The 19176-nt window shown below is 44.9% G+C and overlaps 2 protein-coding genes across 6 annotated transcripts in view; both read left to right on the top strand.

Moving 5' to 3' along the window:
- insrb (insulin receptor b) overlaps positions 1-6716 on the top strand; it is a 67140-nt gene extending 60424 nt beyond the window's left edge. Inside the window, exons 15-23 of the mRNA XM_040184073.2 lie at positions 308-464; positions 695-791; positions 1025-1092; positions 1204-1433; positions 2104-2214; positions 2337-2499; positions 2601-2730; positions 2816-2950; positions 3363-6716. Coding sequence (XP_040040007.2) covers positions 308-464; positions 695-791; positions 1025-1092; positions 1204-1433; positions 2104-2214; positions 2337-2499; positions 2601-2730; positions 2816-2950; positions 3363-3717 — 1446 coding nt within the window. The 3' untranslated portion in view covers positions 3718-6716. The remainder of the gene's footprint in view (positions 1-307; positions 465-694; positions 792-1024; positions 1093-1203; positions 1434-2103; positions 2215-2336; positions 2500-2600; positions 2731-2815; positions 2951-3362) is intronic.
- A 4746-nt stretch (positions 6717-11462) lies between these two features.
- The window catches only part of arhgef18b (rho/rac guanine nucleotide exchange factor (GEF) 18b), a 35703-nt gene continuing 27989 nt past the window's right edge, over positions 11463-19176 (top strand). For 3 of the 5 annotated variants that reach the window (XR_013468624.1, XM_040183548.2, XM_040183547.2), the window contains exons 1-6: positions 12747-12900; positions 15805-15962; positions 16521-17137; positions 17485-17665; positions 18291-18417; positions 18523-18577. Coding sequence is in view for 4 of the 5 variants with exons in the window: in XM_040183548.2 (XP_040039482.2) it covers positions 12825-12900; positions 15805-15962; positions 16521-17137; positions 17485-17665; positions 18291-18417; positions 18523-18577 (1214 nt within the window). In the remaining variant the exon portion in view is untranslated. Of the gene's footprint in view, positions 11912-12746; positions 12901-15804; positions 15963-16520; positions 17138-17484; positions 17666-18290; positions 18418-18522; positions 18578-19176 lie in introns of those variants that run through there. The other 2 variants (XM_078108393.1, XM_078108392.1) reach the window with 2 other exon arrangements.

The following is a 19176-nucleotide window of genomic DNA, read 5'->3' as shown; positions in this document are numbered from 1 at the left end:
ACAAAGACAAATGCGGTATTGGAGACAATCTCCCCAGTCTGACTCTTTGTGTCGTCTTGGGTCCAGACACAAGATCTCTTCTTTAATCGGCCATTAACCATTATCTCATAATGACGTTGAGTCAAACTTCATTTCTTTTAATGTTCCTTCCAGTGATTTTCAGAGTTGACTTAAGGCAATATTTTGCAGTTTTGTAGTAAAAAAAGTTTGTTAGTTTATGATTTGGGTTAACTTTTAGAATTGTGTCTGCCCTCCTTTGTCACCCCTTTAAACATCTTGTGATGTATTTCTTTTTGTTCATTTCTAGGATCTCACAGCTTGTGTGTCACGGCCGGCCTACCTCACGTCAGGTGGCACAAAGCTTTCGCTTATGCATCCTGGGAACTACAGTGTGAGGGTCCGCGCCACCTCCTTGGCGGGAAATGGCTCTTTTACAGAAACCACTTACTTCTACATGCCCAATTGTAAGACCGCAGGCTTTATGTCTGACTAACTGAACCTGCATCTCCTGCATTGTTCACACGGATCTGGGCAGTTTGTCTACTGCTGAAATAATTATTCATGAATATTATAAGATATTTAATAACCAAGGACCGTAACATTTTTACACATTAATATCCTTTAATACAGATTGTTCTTTTATACTCTGCGATCTTCCCAGCAAACTGACCGGTGACTTCTGTGTTTATTGCAGCGGATCCAGGTTTAATTTGGATTGTGATGGGTCCAGTCATCTGCTTCATCCTGCTGCTGTTCATAGGAGGTGGAGTCTTTGTCATCCTCAAAAAGAGGTATGAATCTTTGACTGGCGTCGGGATGATCCACCCAGCTGGATATAGAAACTGAGCAGATTACACTAAACGACATCAAAGAGAGAGGACTGGTGCTCGTTTTGTTAAGACGGTGTTGAACTTGAACACTTGAGCCCAGGAGCCGTTATGCGTGTGTGACAGCGGAAATTAACAAGACGTTTCCATTGTTTAACCGTCTTCAGCGTCTCGTGCTTTATGCTGTTGTGTTACAGGCAAACCGAAGGCCCGACCGGACCTCTTATCGCCTCCTCGAACCCAGAGTACATCAGCACCAATGATGGTAAGATTAGCATTACACAACCACAACATGTGCTTCTTCCCGTATTTACAACATGATCATTTGTGGAGGACTACCTCATTTAAACGGCGCTCTGTGCCTTCCTGTGTGTAGTGTACATCCCCGATGAGTGGGAAGTTCCCCGGGACAAGATCACGGTGCTCAGAGAGCTCGGTCAAGGCTCCTTCGGCATGGTGTACGAGGGAATCGCCAAGGACATCATCAAAGGAGACCCGGACACACAAGTCGCCGTCAAGACGGTGAACGAGTCGGCCAGCCTGCGCGAGAGGATCGAGTTCCTGAACGAAGCCTCCGTCATGAAGGCTTTCAACTGTCACCACGTGGTACGTCACCGCGTAGCGCTTTTCAAACCCTCTCACAGCGTCGTCACAGGCAAACAGGCACACCGGGACGGCTATGCACTTGGGAATTGCAGTTTTATCACATCTTTCCGTTCATCTGGTTGAAACCAGCGTGAACATGTATGACTCATTTAATCGTGGCTCGTGTGTTGTGTTGATGCTGCCATATTGACACACAGTTTGACTCTCATATGAAATGTTCACACTTGGTGAGCAATTGTGCCTACCAATATATGTTCACTTAACAGCCTCCTAAGCACCAATTAAATTGCCACTTGTTATGCTGACAACTGTAAAAAAAAAAATCATGTTGAGATGTATGGCGCCATTATTCATGATTTACCCACAAATGAAGAGAGAATGACAACAAAAGAAACTTCTTATAAATGTATGAATCTTGTCTGCATGGAGAAGAGGAAATGTTTCTCTTAAAAGTAAAATAATTGAGGACACCATACCCACAATGAAGGGAAGTACTGAAATGCTAAAATCACCGATAGTTTGATGGTTTTTAAACCCACGTTTGGTGGAATGAAATGTGGTAGTTGTCATTTTCATATGTGGCTCTTTGAATTTTGATGTGTTCATTAGAAATCAAACGCCTTAATTGCTCGTCATTTAAAGGGTAAATACTGGAAGTTCTTTTCTGTAGGTGCGTTTGTTAGGCGTGGTGTCCAAAGGTCAGCCGACCCTGGTGGTGATGGAGCTGATGACCCACGGTGACCTAAAGAGCTACCTGCGTGGTCTCAGGCCGGACTCTGAGGTATGCGGCGCAGAAATCCTCCTCCTGGAGCTGGAGATCAATACAGCCAAAGGATGCTTCGTGCTCATATTCAAATGCGTGGCTGACTTTATTTCTCTGGGGGTGGGGGCTGGGTTTTACAGAACAACCCCACAGGCCGTTCACCACCTACGCTGAAGGAGATGATCCAGATGGCAGCAGAAATTTCGGATGGCATGGCCTACCTCAACGCCAAGAAGTTTGTCCACAGGGACCTTGCAGCCCGAAACTGCATGGTGGCAGAAGACTTTACCGTCAAGATTGGAGGTACCTTTTGCTCCTTGTTCGAACTGCAATTGCATTTCATCTCTGTTATTTGTGTGTTTCGGTCAAATTGAATCACAAATCTCTCCCCCTCCCGCTCATAGACTTTGGTATGACCCGAGACATCTATGAGACTGACTACTACCGTAAAGGAGGTAAGGGCCTGCTTCCTGTCCGGTGGATGGCGCCAGAGTCTCTGAAGGACGGCGTCTTCACAGCCCACTCGGACTGCTGGTGAGTCCCCGTCCTATTGTCTTTCCAATCCCGACCACTTTGCCGGGGGCCATTTGATCTCATTTGGTGGTTTGTGCGTCGGCAGGTCATTTGGCGTCGTGCTGTGGGAGATCACTACGCTAGCAGAGCAGCCTTACCAGGGTTTATCCAACGAACAGGTTCTCAAGTTCGTCATGGATGGAGGATACCTGGACCGGCCGGATAACTGCCCGGAGAGGATGTGAGTAAACGGCGCACGTCGCCTCCCTGGGCCACCTTGTCTCTCCGGCTTTATCATTAAACTATATCCTCTCTGGATATTCTGATTTAATCTCTCAGATGGAGGATCCTTGCAAACATTTTCAAGGAGTCGTTTTTCGACCGATGCCCACAATTCATGTTAATCTGGCAGCAGAACATCATAATATTGTGTACGTGTGGAATTGTGGAGTAGTTTCCTACTGCAGGAGCTACTCTGCCGTAATCAACCAGCACACGGCCTTCTCATGGAGCTCATTGTCAAAGTCATTTTCCAATAGAATACTTTATTACTTATTTTGTGGGCCAAGGGAGTTGATTGATTAATTGAGTGACTTGGGGGCTAAATGCCTCAGAGGGGTAAAGCTTTGTATGCCTTGATCTCCCTTTTCCAGGCACAGCCTAATGCAGATGTGTTGGCAGTACAACCCCAAGATGCGGCCGTTGTTCCAAGAGATCATCGAGATGTTGCGCGAGGACCTGCACCCGTCTTTCCACGATTTCTCCTTCTTCTACAGCGAGGAGAACAAAGTCCCAGAGACAGAGGAGTATGACCTGGACTTGGACAACATGGAGAGCATCCCACTGGACCCGTCTTCGTACTCCCAGAGAGAGGAGAGCTTAGGCAGGGACAGCGGGCCCTCGGCGGCCCGCAGGGGGAACTATGAGGAGCACGGCCCCTACACACACATGAACGGTGGCAAGAAAAACGGACGAATCTTATCGTTGCCCAGGTCCAGCCCTTCCTAACCTTTCCTGTTTCCTAAGAGACCTTGTTTAACCCCACGCCCCCCTTTCCCATCCCAGTCTTTCTCTTCCAGTCGATTGTTTTCTGTATCTTTCATGTTCCTCTCATCGGTTTCTGATTTTCGTATTCTTGGAGAAACCCTTCAAAAAAGACACCCAGATCTCAGGACTTTTTATTTTCTTCCTCACGGCTGCCGCACACAGGCAGGCGAGGAATGCAAACACGGTGTAACTCTTTTTTTTAACTTCCTCAACTACACATCGGACTTTCTATTACCGTATTACCTATCTATTGTTTTTCACTATTGGCACGTTTCCGGGAGTCCTTTGTGATGGAAACAGAGAAAAAACCAAACTGTGAACACAAAAAACCTTAGACAACCAAGAAGGCTGCTTATGCTCAACACACACCCCCCCTCCCAGACTTGCCCCCCCCCATCTGCATTTCCACATTTCTGTGCTTTGTTTTAAGTGAAATCCTTTTACTGAAATAGTGGCCTTTTTGTATGTGGCCTATAAACAAAGAGAAGTGTCCATCAGTGCTTATACTAATTTCCCTTTGAACAACGGCTTAATCAGTTTGGAACAGTGGGAAGACTTTATTTGTACAACAAATATCTATTCCTGGAGGAATGTTTTCTTAAATTTTTTTTTCTTTGTTTGTTCGGTTCTGCAGAATTCCTACATTCATCGGGTGTTTGGTGAACAGTTTTAATTTATTTGCTTCAATGTTATTTTCCTCTTCCCTTTCTCAGTTTTATTTCTGTGTCCTCACGATAAGGCTGAAGGATATTTAAACAAATAAGAATTTGACAAAAGAGTTCCTCGGACTGACCAATAGCTGCTGCTTTGATATATTTTAGTGGGTATATAAATATATAAAAATGATATATGCTATATATGTAGTATTGGTATTTATGTACCGTTATTTCATATATAATGTATGCTATATTGATGTTTTTGTAAATAGTGCATATTTGTAATATTTTCATCAGAAGCTTTGCTAGTATTTTATTTTGCCAGGTTTTTTCTTTCTGGGTTTTTTAAATTTTCTTATTTTTATAGCCCAAGAAATCACACTAAACTACCACCAGTGCTCTCTGTGTCTTAGGCCTCCAGTCCCTCTTGAGTGCTCTCTGTTCGCGTCAGTGGAAAGAGAGACGGCCCACCAAGTATTGTGTACCCACTGCATCCTTTTGGTTTTTAAAACCTCGTTCCCTCTGAGAACCGAGGAGAAAACTGTACTGCAGCAATGAAAAAACAAAATAACCAAAAAAAAAAGAAGCTTTATAAAAGGGGCATGAGGTCTTTCTGGGTGGAAGTGCACCTGCGGTTTTTCATCTGCTGTGTCTCTCTGGTCGGGTCCCGCCGGAGCCGAGGGGCTTTGTGTGTTTTCTTGTCGCAGGTTCATAATGTCTTCTTCACGCGATTCTTCTCCGGTTGTCGTCGTTAACGGTCACTGAGGTCAGAGCTCGTCCTTTCCTCCATGTGACTGTGCCTCCTTGTGTCGGCGTAACACTGACTGCTTGTTTCGCGAGGGCGGGGAGGAGGGGTCGCCACGGTGAATACAGGTGGATGAAACCATGAACGGAAGCAGTAGCCCCTCCCCCTTTACACCTCACCTGAGATCTGCTTCAGTTCAGGACCTCGGTGTTTGAATGGAAGGTTCTTTTAAATTCATGTTCCCCTCTCGTTGTTGTTCGGTTTTGCTCTGCAACACACACACACACACACACACACACCTCCTGCATGCTCTCCCCCCTCAGTCTTCCCGAGGCTTCCCATTGGCTGCAGAACTCACTGCTCAAAATCAGGCTATTGGAAATTTCCACGTTTTGTGGTTGAGGGGCTGTAGAGATAAACGGAAAGTTCCCACTGTGTCCACAGCAGCCAGTGAGGAGAGGGGCCGTGTCTCTATCTCTCTGAGAGGGGACGGGTGGGGGGGGGGGCATTGTTAATCCTGTTATCCTCTCTGCTATCACATGCCGCTGGGCCGTCAGGACACGGTGTGCAGCAGCTGTTTCACTCAGGTCTGACATTCCAGGGTTCAGTTGGAACTGCTCGTTCCCCCGTTTTTTTGCCCGTCGGTTGGTAGAGCTGATCCCATCGCCGCACCCCGTCGGATTCAGAGCACACACGAGCAAGACTTTGTCTTACCTTCTTAATAATCCAATAGCTGAAGTTCCCCCCCCCCTCCTGTCCGGAATCAAACACATTCCTTTCCACCGCACCGCGACTCAGAGCTGCATGAAAGTATGCTGCTGATCCGCCATCGAGGTAATTAATCCACTACGACCTTCATCCAGAGCCCACGGGCCTTTTTAGAGTTTCACAGCAGATCCCCCATAACAACTCCTTTCTCACCCTCTCTGTATCCACAGCAGTCAACAGACTTTGACTTTTTTTTGTGTGTGGTGTGGTTGCCAAACGGCATTCAGCACTTATAGTACAGCCAAAGTGTTGGCAGCTTTCTGTGAACAATGACAACCCACAGAATCAGAGCGAGAGAAAGCAGGGAAGCTGCCTCCATGTTTTACCAGTGCCTTCTCAAACCCACACTCAGCTACACACACACACACACACACACACACACTGTGCTCTTTCTGTATTTCTTCTCCTGAGGCAGGAGAGGCAGAGACACCAACGCTGCATTTGTGTTTCGTAGCGTTGTGCAACTTTGTTCTTTGCTGGAAGGGAAGTAGAAGTGTTTGGGGCAGTTTTATTTTTTTTTTAAATGCTGTACTATTGGTTTTAGCGCGTCGCCGGCGTGCGGTCTGAACACCCACGTTCACTTAGTGCTTTAGCGTTGACACTGGATCGGCCGGAGTCCGGGCCGGTGTGCACTCGCAGGGGCCCCGAGGTCATGAAGTAGATTTTAGCTAATTATTCTGAGGAGTTCCAATCTTGGGCTTTTTGTACTTTGTAAATAGTTTGACATAGTTTGGAAACAAAAGCAGAAAAACATATATATTAAAAAAAAGAAAGAAAGGAAAAAAAAAAAAGATCTGACGCCGCGTCAGTTTTGCGTACATGACAGAAAAAGGGGTGGAGCTCAGCTGTGTTTCAGTTCCACACTACATACTAATACTAAAGGATAACTTTAATGAGCAGTTAGTACATCCTTGTCTACACTACGCACAGTAAATCCACTTAGAATTAGTATGTTATATAGAAATGGGACATTGCTCCTGTCTCCACCTTTTATCTAGGTTGCTTATCTTGTGGTGGTGTTCACATGCATATGCAATTTTTAATTAAGATTGTGCCCATATCTTTGAAATACCAGATATTTATTTTATTATGATCATTGTCATTGAATAAAAAAGAACACGGTTAGCTTTTTAGTTGAGCATTTTTACCGTGTTTCAGACTAGAGCGACGTAAACGCCTAGTTTGTTATTGTACAGGTAGCGGATGGTGAGCAGGAGTGCTAGTTAGTTAGTTAGTTTGTGAGTAAGTAAGTAGTTGTCGTCGTCGTCGTCTTTGTGTTTGGCCAGAGTCTACCTCAGTGCATATGGATGAATCAGTCTAAAGAGCCGAAAATCTTTACCCATCAGCTCCTCAGAATCCGATTAATTCAAATAATATCTCTTTATGGTACAACACTGCTGTTGAATTCCTCCCTTCTTGTTTTCTCTTCTTTTTTTTTGCTGAGGGAAGCTGTTTCCTGTGTTGATATATTTGGGGTATTTTGGCCCTGCTCTGTTTATGAATGTCCTGATTTTGGCGTTACGGGATAAACTTAAGATATAAAACTATTATCCCGCCGCTTTTACATCTTTCACCCCGAGCACTTACTCAAAGTGGAAAGTAACGGCCTTTTTCAACAGTTTCTAAAGTTAAACTAAATGCTCTGGAAGGAGCGGTGTAGCTTTATTGTGCATATTGGCCTTTTCCACATTCACCAATCCTCCGGGCCGTTTGTGCTAGCAGCTCTACTGGCTTCCTGGGGCGGTGGGACATTAACACAAATCGCTTGTCTCTGAATGCCCCTGGGCCCTCATGCTTCTTTAAGAATCCCATCTAGGCCCTTTTGTCTGCTATAAAGCCCAGCTCTTCTTCCTCAGTCTGTCTCTTTATTGTCAAAAGCGGTTAGCGTTCAAATCACACACCTCCTCCAGTCGTGGTCCGCTGATTTGTCTGTTTCTCTGTGCTCATTTTTTGTTTTGTGTGTATATTTTTTTCTACTGTGAATATCAAGACGCTGATCAGGACACTGACGTCTGAGCTGAGTCAAAAAGATTTTAACGAGGAGCCCCCCCCCCCCTGCAAATGAAATATAGCTAGACTGGGACTGTGTGCCATAAGAACTGTTAGCAGACATGAACTCTAGATTGTAACTTTTCCTCTCAGGGAGGCTGCCTGATACTTTGGTTGGGGGATAAAGAGGAGACAAGGAGGAAGAACAGCTACCTATCTTTTTTTTAATCTACTCACAGCATCCTTGCATCAATCAACAAGGAGAGGACAACAACAAAAACCCAAACGCCCTTTTCATGAATCTGAAAACCTTCTGGCCTTCTGAAGATGGGGATGTGACGTGTGTGGACCGCCCTCTGGCGGTTGGATGGGAGCATTGCAGGTCGGGGCAAACAGGGCCCGCAGATCCTTGCCCCCCCCCCACCCTCCCCCCTAAAGAATAGTTTCCATTTCTCAAACGTGATATGAAAAACACAGGAATTGTGGGTCTTTTGGGGGGGATTCTGTGTTCTTTAGTTTAACTGCAGAGAAAATATTCTCACTGCTTGGTTGGAAAAGGCTGTAATTTGGATTTAGTGATAGTTGAGCTGCTCGGATCTTGCTTGCCTTGTGCATAGAAAAAGAATCGCCTACATCAGCAATTTGATTCTTACTAATTTTTTTCTTTATGCGATTAGTATGTTTTGACAGCGAGGCCCAAAAAAACACCCTAAAACCCACGACTAGCATCAAGTGAATGCAATACAATTTGGGGATTTCCATTTTGGTACATATTGTTATTTCACAATAAATAAATGAAAGAAACAAAGTAATAATCCCTCAACTGTAAATAGCGGCAAATTCCCCCGACCCACCCTGAAAACAAAAGTACTTCATTTTAAGGAAGTTTAGGTTTGTTTTGTTGAACAGAGCATGCAAATAACGCCGCGCAGGGCGAGAACAAAGCATCGTATGTATTATTGGTTTGTTTTAAAGGAAAGAAAGAAGTATTACATTTTGGAGATGTTTCCCAATTATTTTTTTGGCCAAAGGACGGCGAACACAATTACCTTTTCTGACTGTAAACTTTTACGACACTTGTACGATATGAATTTAACGATGCTATCAAGGTGTATATAACTTTTTTTTTTCTTCTAAATGTAAAGAGATTTGATTTATTTGTTCTTCTTTTCGTGACACAACCCACTACACGGAAAGCAAAGTCAAGTCTGTCTGTGTATTTAAGAGGAGCTTCACCCCCGTGTAACGAGACACAAACATTACGCGGCCTGAAACGTGTCTCAATGCATGCGTGCATTTCAAACCACCCGCCCACAATAGCATGTCAGCCGTGAAGCCTTTGAGTCACAAAAAACATGTCACCTACCACGGATGTTGTATGAAATAGTTTCTGACAAAACGGATGTTTAGTTTGCAAATGTGTTGTTTTATTTGTTGGGTGTTTCTTTTTGTATGTTAAAAAAAACAAACTGGAAAAGACCACTGCACATCCTTTTTGAATAAGAGGAAAACTGAGTGATAAAATCCCGAATAAGCTAAAAACCACCATACAACTTTAGAGTTCGGACTGTAGAGCTGGAGGATGTTGGGAAATATGAAAATTGCCTTCCTGGCATGTTTGATGAGAAGGTGGATAGCATCCAGTTCAGCGTGGCTAACAAGATCACGATCAACAAAGAACACATTATGTCTTGTTTTACTTTATTGGTACAAACGCTGTACCAAAGGAAAATTGTAAATCGGCATTTTAGGGGGGATGACGGTGAGACGTTCAGGATCTATTCGAGTGTCCAGGAATTAGCACCTTGCAAATGACCATTTGAAACTTGTCCTACAACAACACAACGAGTCAATGAGAGTCACGCAAGCCGTCTCCCCGACCCCCCCCCGTGTTATTGATCAGGGAGAGATCCGCCATTGTTTAAAGGGGCGGAGGGGGTGCAGGTGGGGCGACAAATCTGAGGAAAGGCCAGCGTCCTCAGTTTTAAGAGTCATCTGTGGGTCCAGTGGTCTGCTCCAGTTTATACACCGATACCTTCTATTTATCTCTATCCTGTTTCCCGTGCTGTGCGTTGGTTAAATCGATGGGTTTGTGTGCGTGTCGTCCTATGATGAAGTCTCTACCACGGCTTTCTCTGTCTCCGATTGCTGCTCTTCCTCTCTGTTTCCATCCGAGTCTTTCTCTCCTCAGTGCACATAGGTGGCCCCCAGAACGCTGTGTGTCGTCTCGCAGGATACCTCTTCTTCAATGTCGTTTGTCGCCGATGAATATGCTGATGTGTTAATTTTGGGATATGTTGTGTATACGTTGTGTTGAGACGCCGACGCGTGTGCAGACAGCAGGAATATGTCTTTCATGTACAGTCCGAAAGAAACCAAACCAACCCAGATTGCTTCATCCCTCACACTGGATCCAAATGTGCCATTATCTTTATGTATCACAGATATCAACATATTGAACACAGACACACACAGACAGAAATACATGCATATTGTACAGGATCAAAAATGTGCCATGACTAAATGAGCGCTTGACAATTTATTTTTTCTATGTTTTCAAAGGAGAGCCAAGTAGTGACATGTACAGAAAATGTTGCAATGATATGAAAATTAAAATCTTGCTGTGTGTAAATTATTCAACAATTAACTGTTTATATTAAAATTATGAATAAAATTATTGGAGAATATGTGTATTTGTGTGGCTTTTATATGGACTGAGTCAGACTGCCAGAAAATGTTCAACACGAGGAGAATCATTACTTTACTGTGACTGAAAAAATGACTGTAGCACTATGGAGGAAAGTGTTCCCAAGTACAAACTTTGAGGTACTTTTGGTACTATTTCCGTTTGGTGCTGCTCTATACTTTTACTCTACCACGTGTGTTTGATGGGTTACGTTCTTTATCTCACAGGCATGCAATTAGAAGTATGACTATAAATGTGTTTATTGCTTTACATAAAACTCCCTAACCGCCTATACAATAGTTATCTTCCCCTGGACCAACTATAGCTTTAAAATGCTGCTCACATCAGTTGCATGTCACCCGTAAAGCCTTTATGTCTCAAATGTGTCACTTATCATGAATGTTTTCTATTAAATTCTTAGAAGTGGGTTTAGACCACTGCACATTTTTATAATATCCTACACATTTTTTTAAATTGTATGGCTATTTACAGTGAAATCTAAACTCTCAATACTTCTTCCATTGGTTTTATTTTTTCTTTTCTTTTGTTTTTTGGGGCGTCAAAGGGCGTCTTGACTGTTTGAGGGGGGGTCTAAATCATTTCTTCACACTTCTTTGCCAACACGCTCCTATTTAAACCTGCTTCCTGCTGATCTGAGTGTCTTAGCTTACAATGCGGTTGCAAAACAAAGAATGAAATCGACACAATTGAACCTGCACCTTTTCCACTTGAGTCCGTAACTCCACCGCACCGTTTTCTCTGCATCTGCTCAACGTTTGTGCATTTCATAACCTCAAAGTGAAAGACACGGAGATTGACGAAGAGACGCTCCGACTCAAACCGCCGTAGACGCAGCTAGTTCCTCCTAACCCACTTTGACAGGCGGCGTCAAAACACGCAGCAACAGCGTCAACTCGCGCGGCGCCACAGCGGCGATCGGACTAATCGAAGGATGGATGCACTGACTCGTGAATGCATGCATCGCCTTCGGCTTTTTTTTTTTTGTAGAGCGGGGGTTAGCTCCATGAAATACGTTTAAGAGTTTACTGTGTAAACATTCTCAGAAAACCTGAGCCGCGATGACACGCTTCTTAAAAATAGCCGCCACGTGCGCCGCGGTGTGCGCGTCCTCTGTGGCGCAGAATGACAGAAAGAGGAAGCGGGGCCGCGGTCCTGCGGCCGGCTCGCAGCCTTTCTGCAGTCAGTGAGAACACAGCGACGGGCTCCACCAACCGGGACCCCCGTTCCCCGTCTTCTGCCTCGCGAGGAGGGACGTGCTGCTGCCACTCGTCACCCCAAAGATCGTCAAATGTAAGTATAGTGCACTTTGGGGGGGGGGGGGGGGGGGGGGGTCTGTGTTTCTGCACTTCGTCACGTATCTCTTCCCCCCCCCCCCCGCAAGAGAGTTGTGTTTTAGTGCATTTCTCTCTCCTCTTGTCTGTGGGAACAGCGAGAGACTTTTCCGCTTGATGTGCAGTGAGCTGAACTTGACAGTGATCCGTAGTTACACTTGAGAAGGTTAAGACGCACAATGGTTGCAACAATTTGTCAGGCTGTGTGTGTGTGTGTGTGTGTGTGTGTGTGTGTGTGTGTGTGTGTGTTTCTCTCTGCTGTACGGGGATGGTTCCACTTCACAGCTTCTTGCATTTCTTTTAAAAGACATATCTCGCTTTAATTCTCTCCAGAAAATGTGGCGTAAGTCAGACTTTCAAAAAAGTGTAACGTATCATCGCCCTGCTTGTATTGCGCGTACACTTCCTTCTCTTTTTCTCTTTCTGCTGTATTTCCCTGATAGCAATAACATATTTGAACTGCAAACTGAACAGCGAAACACGCTTGTTTGAAGCCCTGGCTTTGTTTCGGTTTTATCAGCTTGAAACCTTTCTTGGTCCCTTCACACTGTATCATATATAAGTCTGATAACAATTCAACACATCCAAAGCAAAACCTTGAGGCCTCCTGTTCTCTTCCCACTCCTTTTTTTGTCTTTCTTGCCCTTATCGTGTCTTCACTTGAGTCTTTAGAGCGGTAATCCCCAACCAGCAGTTCCCTTGCTTTGGACTCTCTCTCCCTCTCCTTTCATTTCCCCTCCCTCCGTCCCTCGTTTCCCCTCTTGCTCTCTCTCTCTCTCTCTCTCTGTCTCTCTCCCTTCCTCTTGCTTGGTGCAAGAGCTCCAGCGTGAGAGAGCTCCAGTTCCAACTGGCCTCCCCACTTTGCTGCTCGAATGGCGGACTCTTCCCTCAACAACTCCTGGCCCTCCTTCTCCAAGCTCTGGATGAAGAGATGGTCCTTCAAGCGAGGTAGAGGTTCTGCGTGTGGTCGCCGCTTTCACCGCTTTTTGGTTTGTTGGATAGAACGGAGGGCGTGGGCTGGAGGTGACCTTAGGACAGGAGGATGTGTTATCCGTTGTTCACCATTTTAACCTGATTGGGGCGTGTGGTGAGTGACGTTTGCTGTGTGGCAGAAGAGTTTTCTTTGCAAAGTTCAGGGACTCATTTTTGTCGCTGCATTGTAGAAATGTCACTATATGCACCTACAGCTGAGAAGGAGCCTTTGGTTATTCATCCATATCTAATCATTTGGTGTGGAAATGCTTCAGTAAATGTAGAGTTAACAGCCTAAACAAACCTTTTTCTTCATGATGTTTGGTGTGAGTTTACAGTTTTACGATCAAACCTAATGGGAAATAAATCACTCAGAAAGTCCAGATGAAAGAGACTGACGAGTTTTATGATATAAAACCGTCTGTTCCCTGTTATTCTCAGAAGAATAGGACTTTTTTCTCTTACGAAGCCGTGTGCATGCTTCCATTCAGCTTTGAGCCGCGGCGTCTGTGTAGATCGACACTTTGAAACCGTCGTCGGACGAATTTGTGATCAAAGCGGATCTGTGAGATGTTTTTTTGATGTGCGCTTCGACCTCAGATCTAACAGCCTCCGCGTTCTGTTTTAAACAGACACAACCTCTGTCACACACACACACACCCACACCCACACACACACACACAGGCACACAACTGACACCGGTTGGTGAGTCATCCAGGTACCGAATTGTCGTTAGGACCCTTAACACAAACACCTCATCAGATGAGTTGATTTAATATATCTCTGTTAGGTGACTTACAACTGGGCCTTTGGTCATAGACTCATCACGCTAATTCCAAATAATCAACTGACCGTATCATATGATGCCAACATGACAATCACAAGAGTTCCTCTTGTGATTGTCATGTTGCCTTTCAAAGGTATGCGCATAAGCTGTGTGGGGAACATGTGCCCTCGTTTCCTTCTTTCTCACTGTTGCTTAAATGTCTTTTCCAGAGCTCATCGAACACAAACAGGGGCTACGCCCTCGAATCTCCCATCTACATTTTTTTCATCCACCGTAGTTTTTTGTAGATTTAGTTATGTTTACTGTTGTTGGAATCATTGCTCTCCTTCCCTTTTCATTATTTCATTCATTATTATATTGTTGTACTATTTAATATATATACTGTTATAGTTTTACGTTTTACTCTGAAGAGACAAAACAACTTCAGTTACAAGAATTCAGTACGATGGCAAATTCATTGTAGGACAAGTCGATCACAAGTCAAGTCAGTTTGACTTAAGAACAAAGTCAAAACGTAACAATCTGCAGCACGTGACCCCTCTGTCAGTGACTTCTCTCTCTGAATACGACAGTTCTGCTCTTTTGATTATAACAATGCTTGAAATGATTGGAATCATATACAGAAATGACACTAATGACTTTTTATGACGAGCCTCCCCGGACCGCACATCTCTGCCCTTTATCCCTAACCTTGATTTGAAAATACAATAAAAGTAATACGTTAATACTTGTATGTATTAGATTAATTAGATATTCAGTGACGATGTGTGTTACTGTAATTTATTATGTGATAATAGTAATTTGTTGCACTAGCAGGCCACCCTGTTATGTGGAGACATACTGTGGGGAAAACAGCTGACCATGACAGTGCCAAATGGTTATGGAGACACACACACACACACACCTGAGCAGACACGCACTCGCTTGCACACAGTGACACACACACACACACACTCGTGTTTCGTCCGTGTGTGATATATAAGCAGATACGAGAGGCCGACCATAAAAGGCTGCGGCAGCGCTACTGGACAACATCAAGCAGCTGCAGCACTCTGTACGGAGTGTTTGAGTTTACACTTAACACCAGTTTGGACCCAAACTAAATCCTGCCGCGGTGACGCTGCCACTCCCCCCCCAGCTTCAGGGGGGTGATTGAGTATTATAGATCTATACGGTGTGTTTATGTGAGGGCATCCTTGGCTGTGGAGCGGATGCTGCTGGTTTGTAGACGTGGTGCAGCACTCAGATCCATTTGATCTCACTGCACAACGGAACCCGAGGTCGGCGACTCACACACACAGACACTAATCAAAGCGGTCAGAAATATGATCGGACGGCCCACCAGGATATGTATGGGTATCTATAATCCAATGCAATGTAAATTGCACAATGGATATATATATTATATATTCATATGTGTTTTAAGCTTAATCAAAATTTAATTGAATGCATTATTTCATTGATTGTTTGCTTCACAGCATATTTTATGCTACTGGCATGTTTTTGTTTCTGACCACAGTCCTCCACAGAGACAGAGCAGCGTCTCAGCTGAAACATGACGTCAGCAGCCGCAGTTCACCTGTTCCCACTCATCATTGTAAAGCTCAGTTTCACAGGAACCGTTATGAGATCGGGCTTATGCAACTTGTCGTAGCTGCGTCGCTCCCTTCTTACCTCAAATATGTGATCTCCAGCTCCACACTGTGCAGTTCCTTTACATAGCATCCATTTAATGTTACATTAAGCAAGCAGCTCCTCGGGCTGCTGAAAGCTCAGTGAGACCATAATCTCCGGCTCTCCAACCACCGCTGCTGGCTCATCACGCAGTTTGCAGTGACGTCAGTGTGAATCCAGGAATGTGTTCATGCAATGGAAACGTAAAGAAGCTTTTGGTGAGAGGACGTGAGCAAATGGGCTGTAACTGAGCTTGTCTTCCATCACTGAAGTTGATCACACAGGTGTTGTGCAGCTGCTAAAATCAGCCTCATTGTGTACTTTTCCCCCCCTCATGGTACAGTTGAAACATTGACTTTTTTCATATATATATATATATATATATATAACTCCCAAACATCACGTTCATTACCTTTCAGCATCTGAGTGCAAGCCGTGTAGTCAGCCCTGTGGGTCTCCCAGTGCACAGCTCGGTGTCCAGCCTCACGGTGGTACAGGCTCCTCCTCCTCCTCCTCCTCACTGTCTCCTGCCTCGGTCACTGAGGAGGTCTTCTTTGGGAGCATCAATAAAGATCAGGTAAAAGATTTGGATCATTTATGTATATTCAATTTAGCGTTGATTCCTTTTCGGCTGCGTTGCTGTTGTGATGGAAAACTCTGTCGGACTAAAACAACTCAATACTTAATGAATGGATTTAAATTTGGTACATCCTGTATTCTCATGACTATGGTGACTTTTCATCCTCCGCCACAGTGAGATTACCTTTTCTTTTTTTACTACTGGATGGACTACAGCAACAATTTGTTCGGACATTCATCTCCCTCCGAGATGCATCGCAATACCTTTTGATCATCTGACCTTAAAAACTAACCAGGTCAAAGCTCACTTAGCAACTTTAGCATCGTCACTATGAGCTTGTATTAAGCTGAAAATAAATGTTAGCATGGCAATGTACTTAAGTTACTTAAATTGTGGATGGAAGCTAGTGTTCAGTGTATTTGACAATATACACTGATATTGTATCAGTGTATACAATGTATTCATCTCCTCTGTTTTTTCATGCCTGTGTCCTTGTTCCTCTCTTTCTCCTCTGCCTTTTAACTGCTACACTTTCCTGCCTTGGCTGATTTGCAGGATGCGTGTTCAGTAGTCAGCGACTATGATTTCCCCTGTGCCGAGGTGAGAAGCAGTCTGGAGGACTTGCTGGGCCTCGCCAGAGACTCCGAGTACTTAAAAGACCTGGAAGGAGGGATACCGGCTGCACAGTCGACTTCATCCACGGTGACCATAGTCCCGCGGAGCCACACCCCAAGTGTTGGCCTCCAGGTAGCCCTAAACTCAAAGTTAGGTCCTGCTCTCCTCCAACCCAGCCAGACGTCTTTGAGCACACACTCCACTCAGGTCTATGCAGCATCTTCCCCCACCTTCTATATTCACCCTGCAGTGGAACCCCATCAAAACTTTGTGGTCAGTCAGCTCAAACCCAAATTGTTGCCAGGTTGTATCATTGACAGCGGCGATTCCTCAGGCCCCGCCGTGGGGCTCAGCTTGACATTTAATCTGAGTGGACTGTTGGGATCAATGGAAACCGCCGAAGGCATAACGGGATCAGAAGAAGTAAACGAGCAACCCACCATGGAGTCAGACGGAGAGTCGGACCTGGACAGCTGTCCCATTCTGGTCAGATCCATGTCAACGTCTAGGAGGCACAGCTGGGGTGTCCCCGTGTCCCCCATCAACCTGGGGAGGAGGTAAGACGGAGAGATAGTTGTAGCGGATGAAGAGAATTGACTGGAACATTCTCATAGGAATAAAAACATCTCCTCCCGTGCTTATGAAGTCTACAGTATGTTTCAGCTGAGCTCAGTGTTTCTATTGGTTTAGGTGGTTGTTCTCTCACAGCTTTCAAAATAATGCAGTCAAAGTTACTTTTAGTTACGAGAATTTAACCCCTGCACCAAAATGCTTAGTGACATCGAAAGAAAAACGAAGGCAAATAAAGGCAGGGCATAAATGGGTCTTGCTTAAAAGTGTGTGGTTAAAAGTTCCTGTGTGTGTGTGTGTGTGTGTGTGTGTGTGTCTGCCGGTGTGCTGCCAGACTGAGTCTGGATACCACGGCCATGGACAGTGATGGAGAGAGAGAGGATGATGAAGAGGGAGAAAAGGGTCTCTTCCAGCCCCCCCTGCCGCAGACCTCCGGCTGCACAGCGTGTCCAGGAGAGAAGACAGATGGCGCCGGGCCGATGGTCCCCTGTCCGAGAGCCAGACTCACCAGCATGGTAGTAAAGCAATAGTGACACATTAAACAGATTATTGTCAATAAATCTTACCTCAAGACCAGAATGGCGGTTCCATAGCCAAGCGGTTTCCACTGATGACTCATAAAACCCTAAAACATTTCAATAAAAAAGGCTATTGCCTAAACGTTTTCAGGAGATGTGGCCCGAACAAGAGGATATACCCATTTGTTTGGGTGTTTATTATCAGCCGTGGATTAATCTGCATTTAATTAACTTGTGATTATTTACAGTGTGTGTGGGATTGAGGAAGACGTGAACGTGTCACCCAGTGGAACAGTTTGGCTCATCGATGATTGTTTTAAATCAACCGAACTCTAATAAGATAAATGCTAAACAGATGATACAGATCAAATGGTTGTTGGTGTTCTTTCATGTTGAACACTCCAGATGATCTCCTGATATGGCCTTCTGCTGGTTCCATATTCAGCCACAGCTTGAATACCTGACACTAATTCACAGAGGGCAGAATCTGTCTGTTCTGTGCAAAATATTGCTAAAAGTCATCATGATACATTATTTTTCCAACTGTATATTTGGGGCTGGAGGTAAAACACATCAAATGGGCCCATGGTGTACATTTGTGTTTCCCCTCCAACGCTTTCAGGCCGTTGGCGCGCGTAGAAGGCATCTGTACTCCCGCTCAGAGATCCTCGCCACAGATGAATGTTCCCGTGCTGCGCACATTTCCCGTGTTGTGCAGACATCCAAACAGGCCGCAACGGCAGCAGGAGGTGGGGCTGAGATGTTATGCAAGTAGAGCTCATCTTAGTTTATGTGTTTTGCACTCGGCAGGCAGCCGTTTTTCTTATTTTACCGTTTCATCCCTTCTTCCGCAGCGGAGGAGTTTGACCCTGAGGAAAACTTACACTCTACTGAAGGACACAGCCATACGTAAGCACAAATATCAATTGCATCTCAAGCTCGAGTAAGGCCAAACACCAATTATGACTCGCAAGATGTGGTGGAATATCGATTTCCTCTCCTAAAGATGCCTCAGACTGACTGGCAGCTCCGGTTAAATGATGCTTAAAAGAAAGACAAATTCACTCCTCTGGTTTGATCCACAGGAGGCAACTTGTGATCACTCCTGTTTCCTCTAAATTACACCCATTGCTTTTGAATGGTTCAGTGCAATAGTTCACTGTAGTTGTAAATTGTTAGTCTGGTACTCCCACATAAGGGGGGATGGGGCTTCCCCCACTCCCTCCTGACATTTCTGCTCCATGTCATATGTCTGCAACCTCCTCCTCCCACAGTCTTGTTGCCCTGCTCCTTAGATGGCCCCTGAGCATGTGTTTGTGTGTGTGTGTGTGTGTGTGTGTGTGTGTGTGTGTACTTTATGTGCGCTCTGGTGATTGTGTGGAGGCAGCAGTCAAGGGAGGATTCTTCCCTAAATCAGATCAGAGTTTGCACCTACAGTTCCCAGCAGTCTCACTCTCCCCTCCACTCTCCTCTCACTCTTTTCTTCTCCTCTCCTCTCTTTTCCACTC

The sequence above is a fragment of the Gasterosteus aculeatus genome, chromosome 8, assembly GCF_964276395.1.
Source record: "Gasterosteus aculeatus chromosome 8, fGasAcu3.hap1.1, whole genome shotgun sequence".
Taxonomy (NCBI): Eukaryota; Metazoa; Chordata; class Actinopteri; order Perciformes; family Gasterosteidae; genus Gasterosteus; species Gasterosteus aculeatus.
The sequence above is the reverse complement of the archived record's forward strand: the minus strand, read 5'-3'. Positions and strand labels throughout refer to the sequence as shown.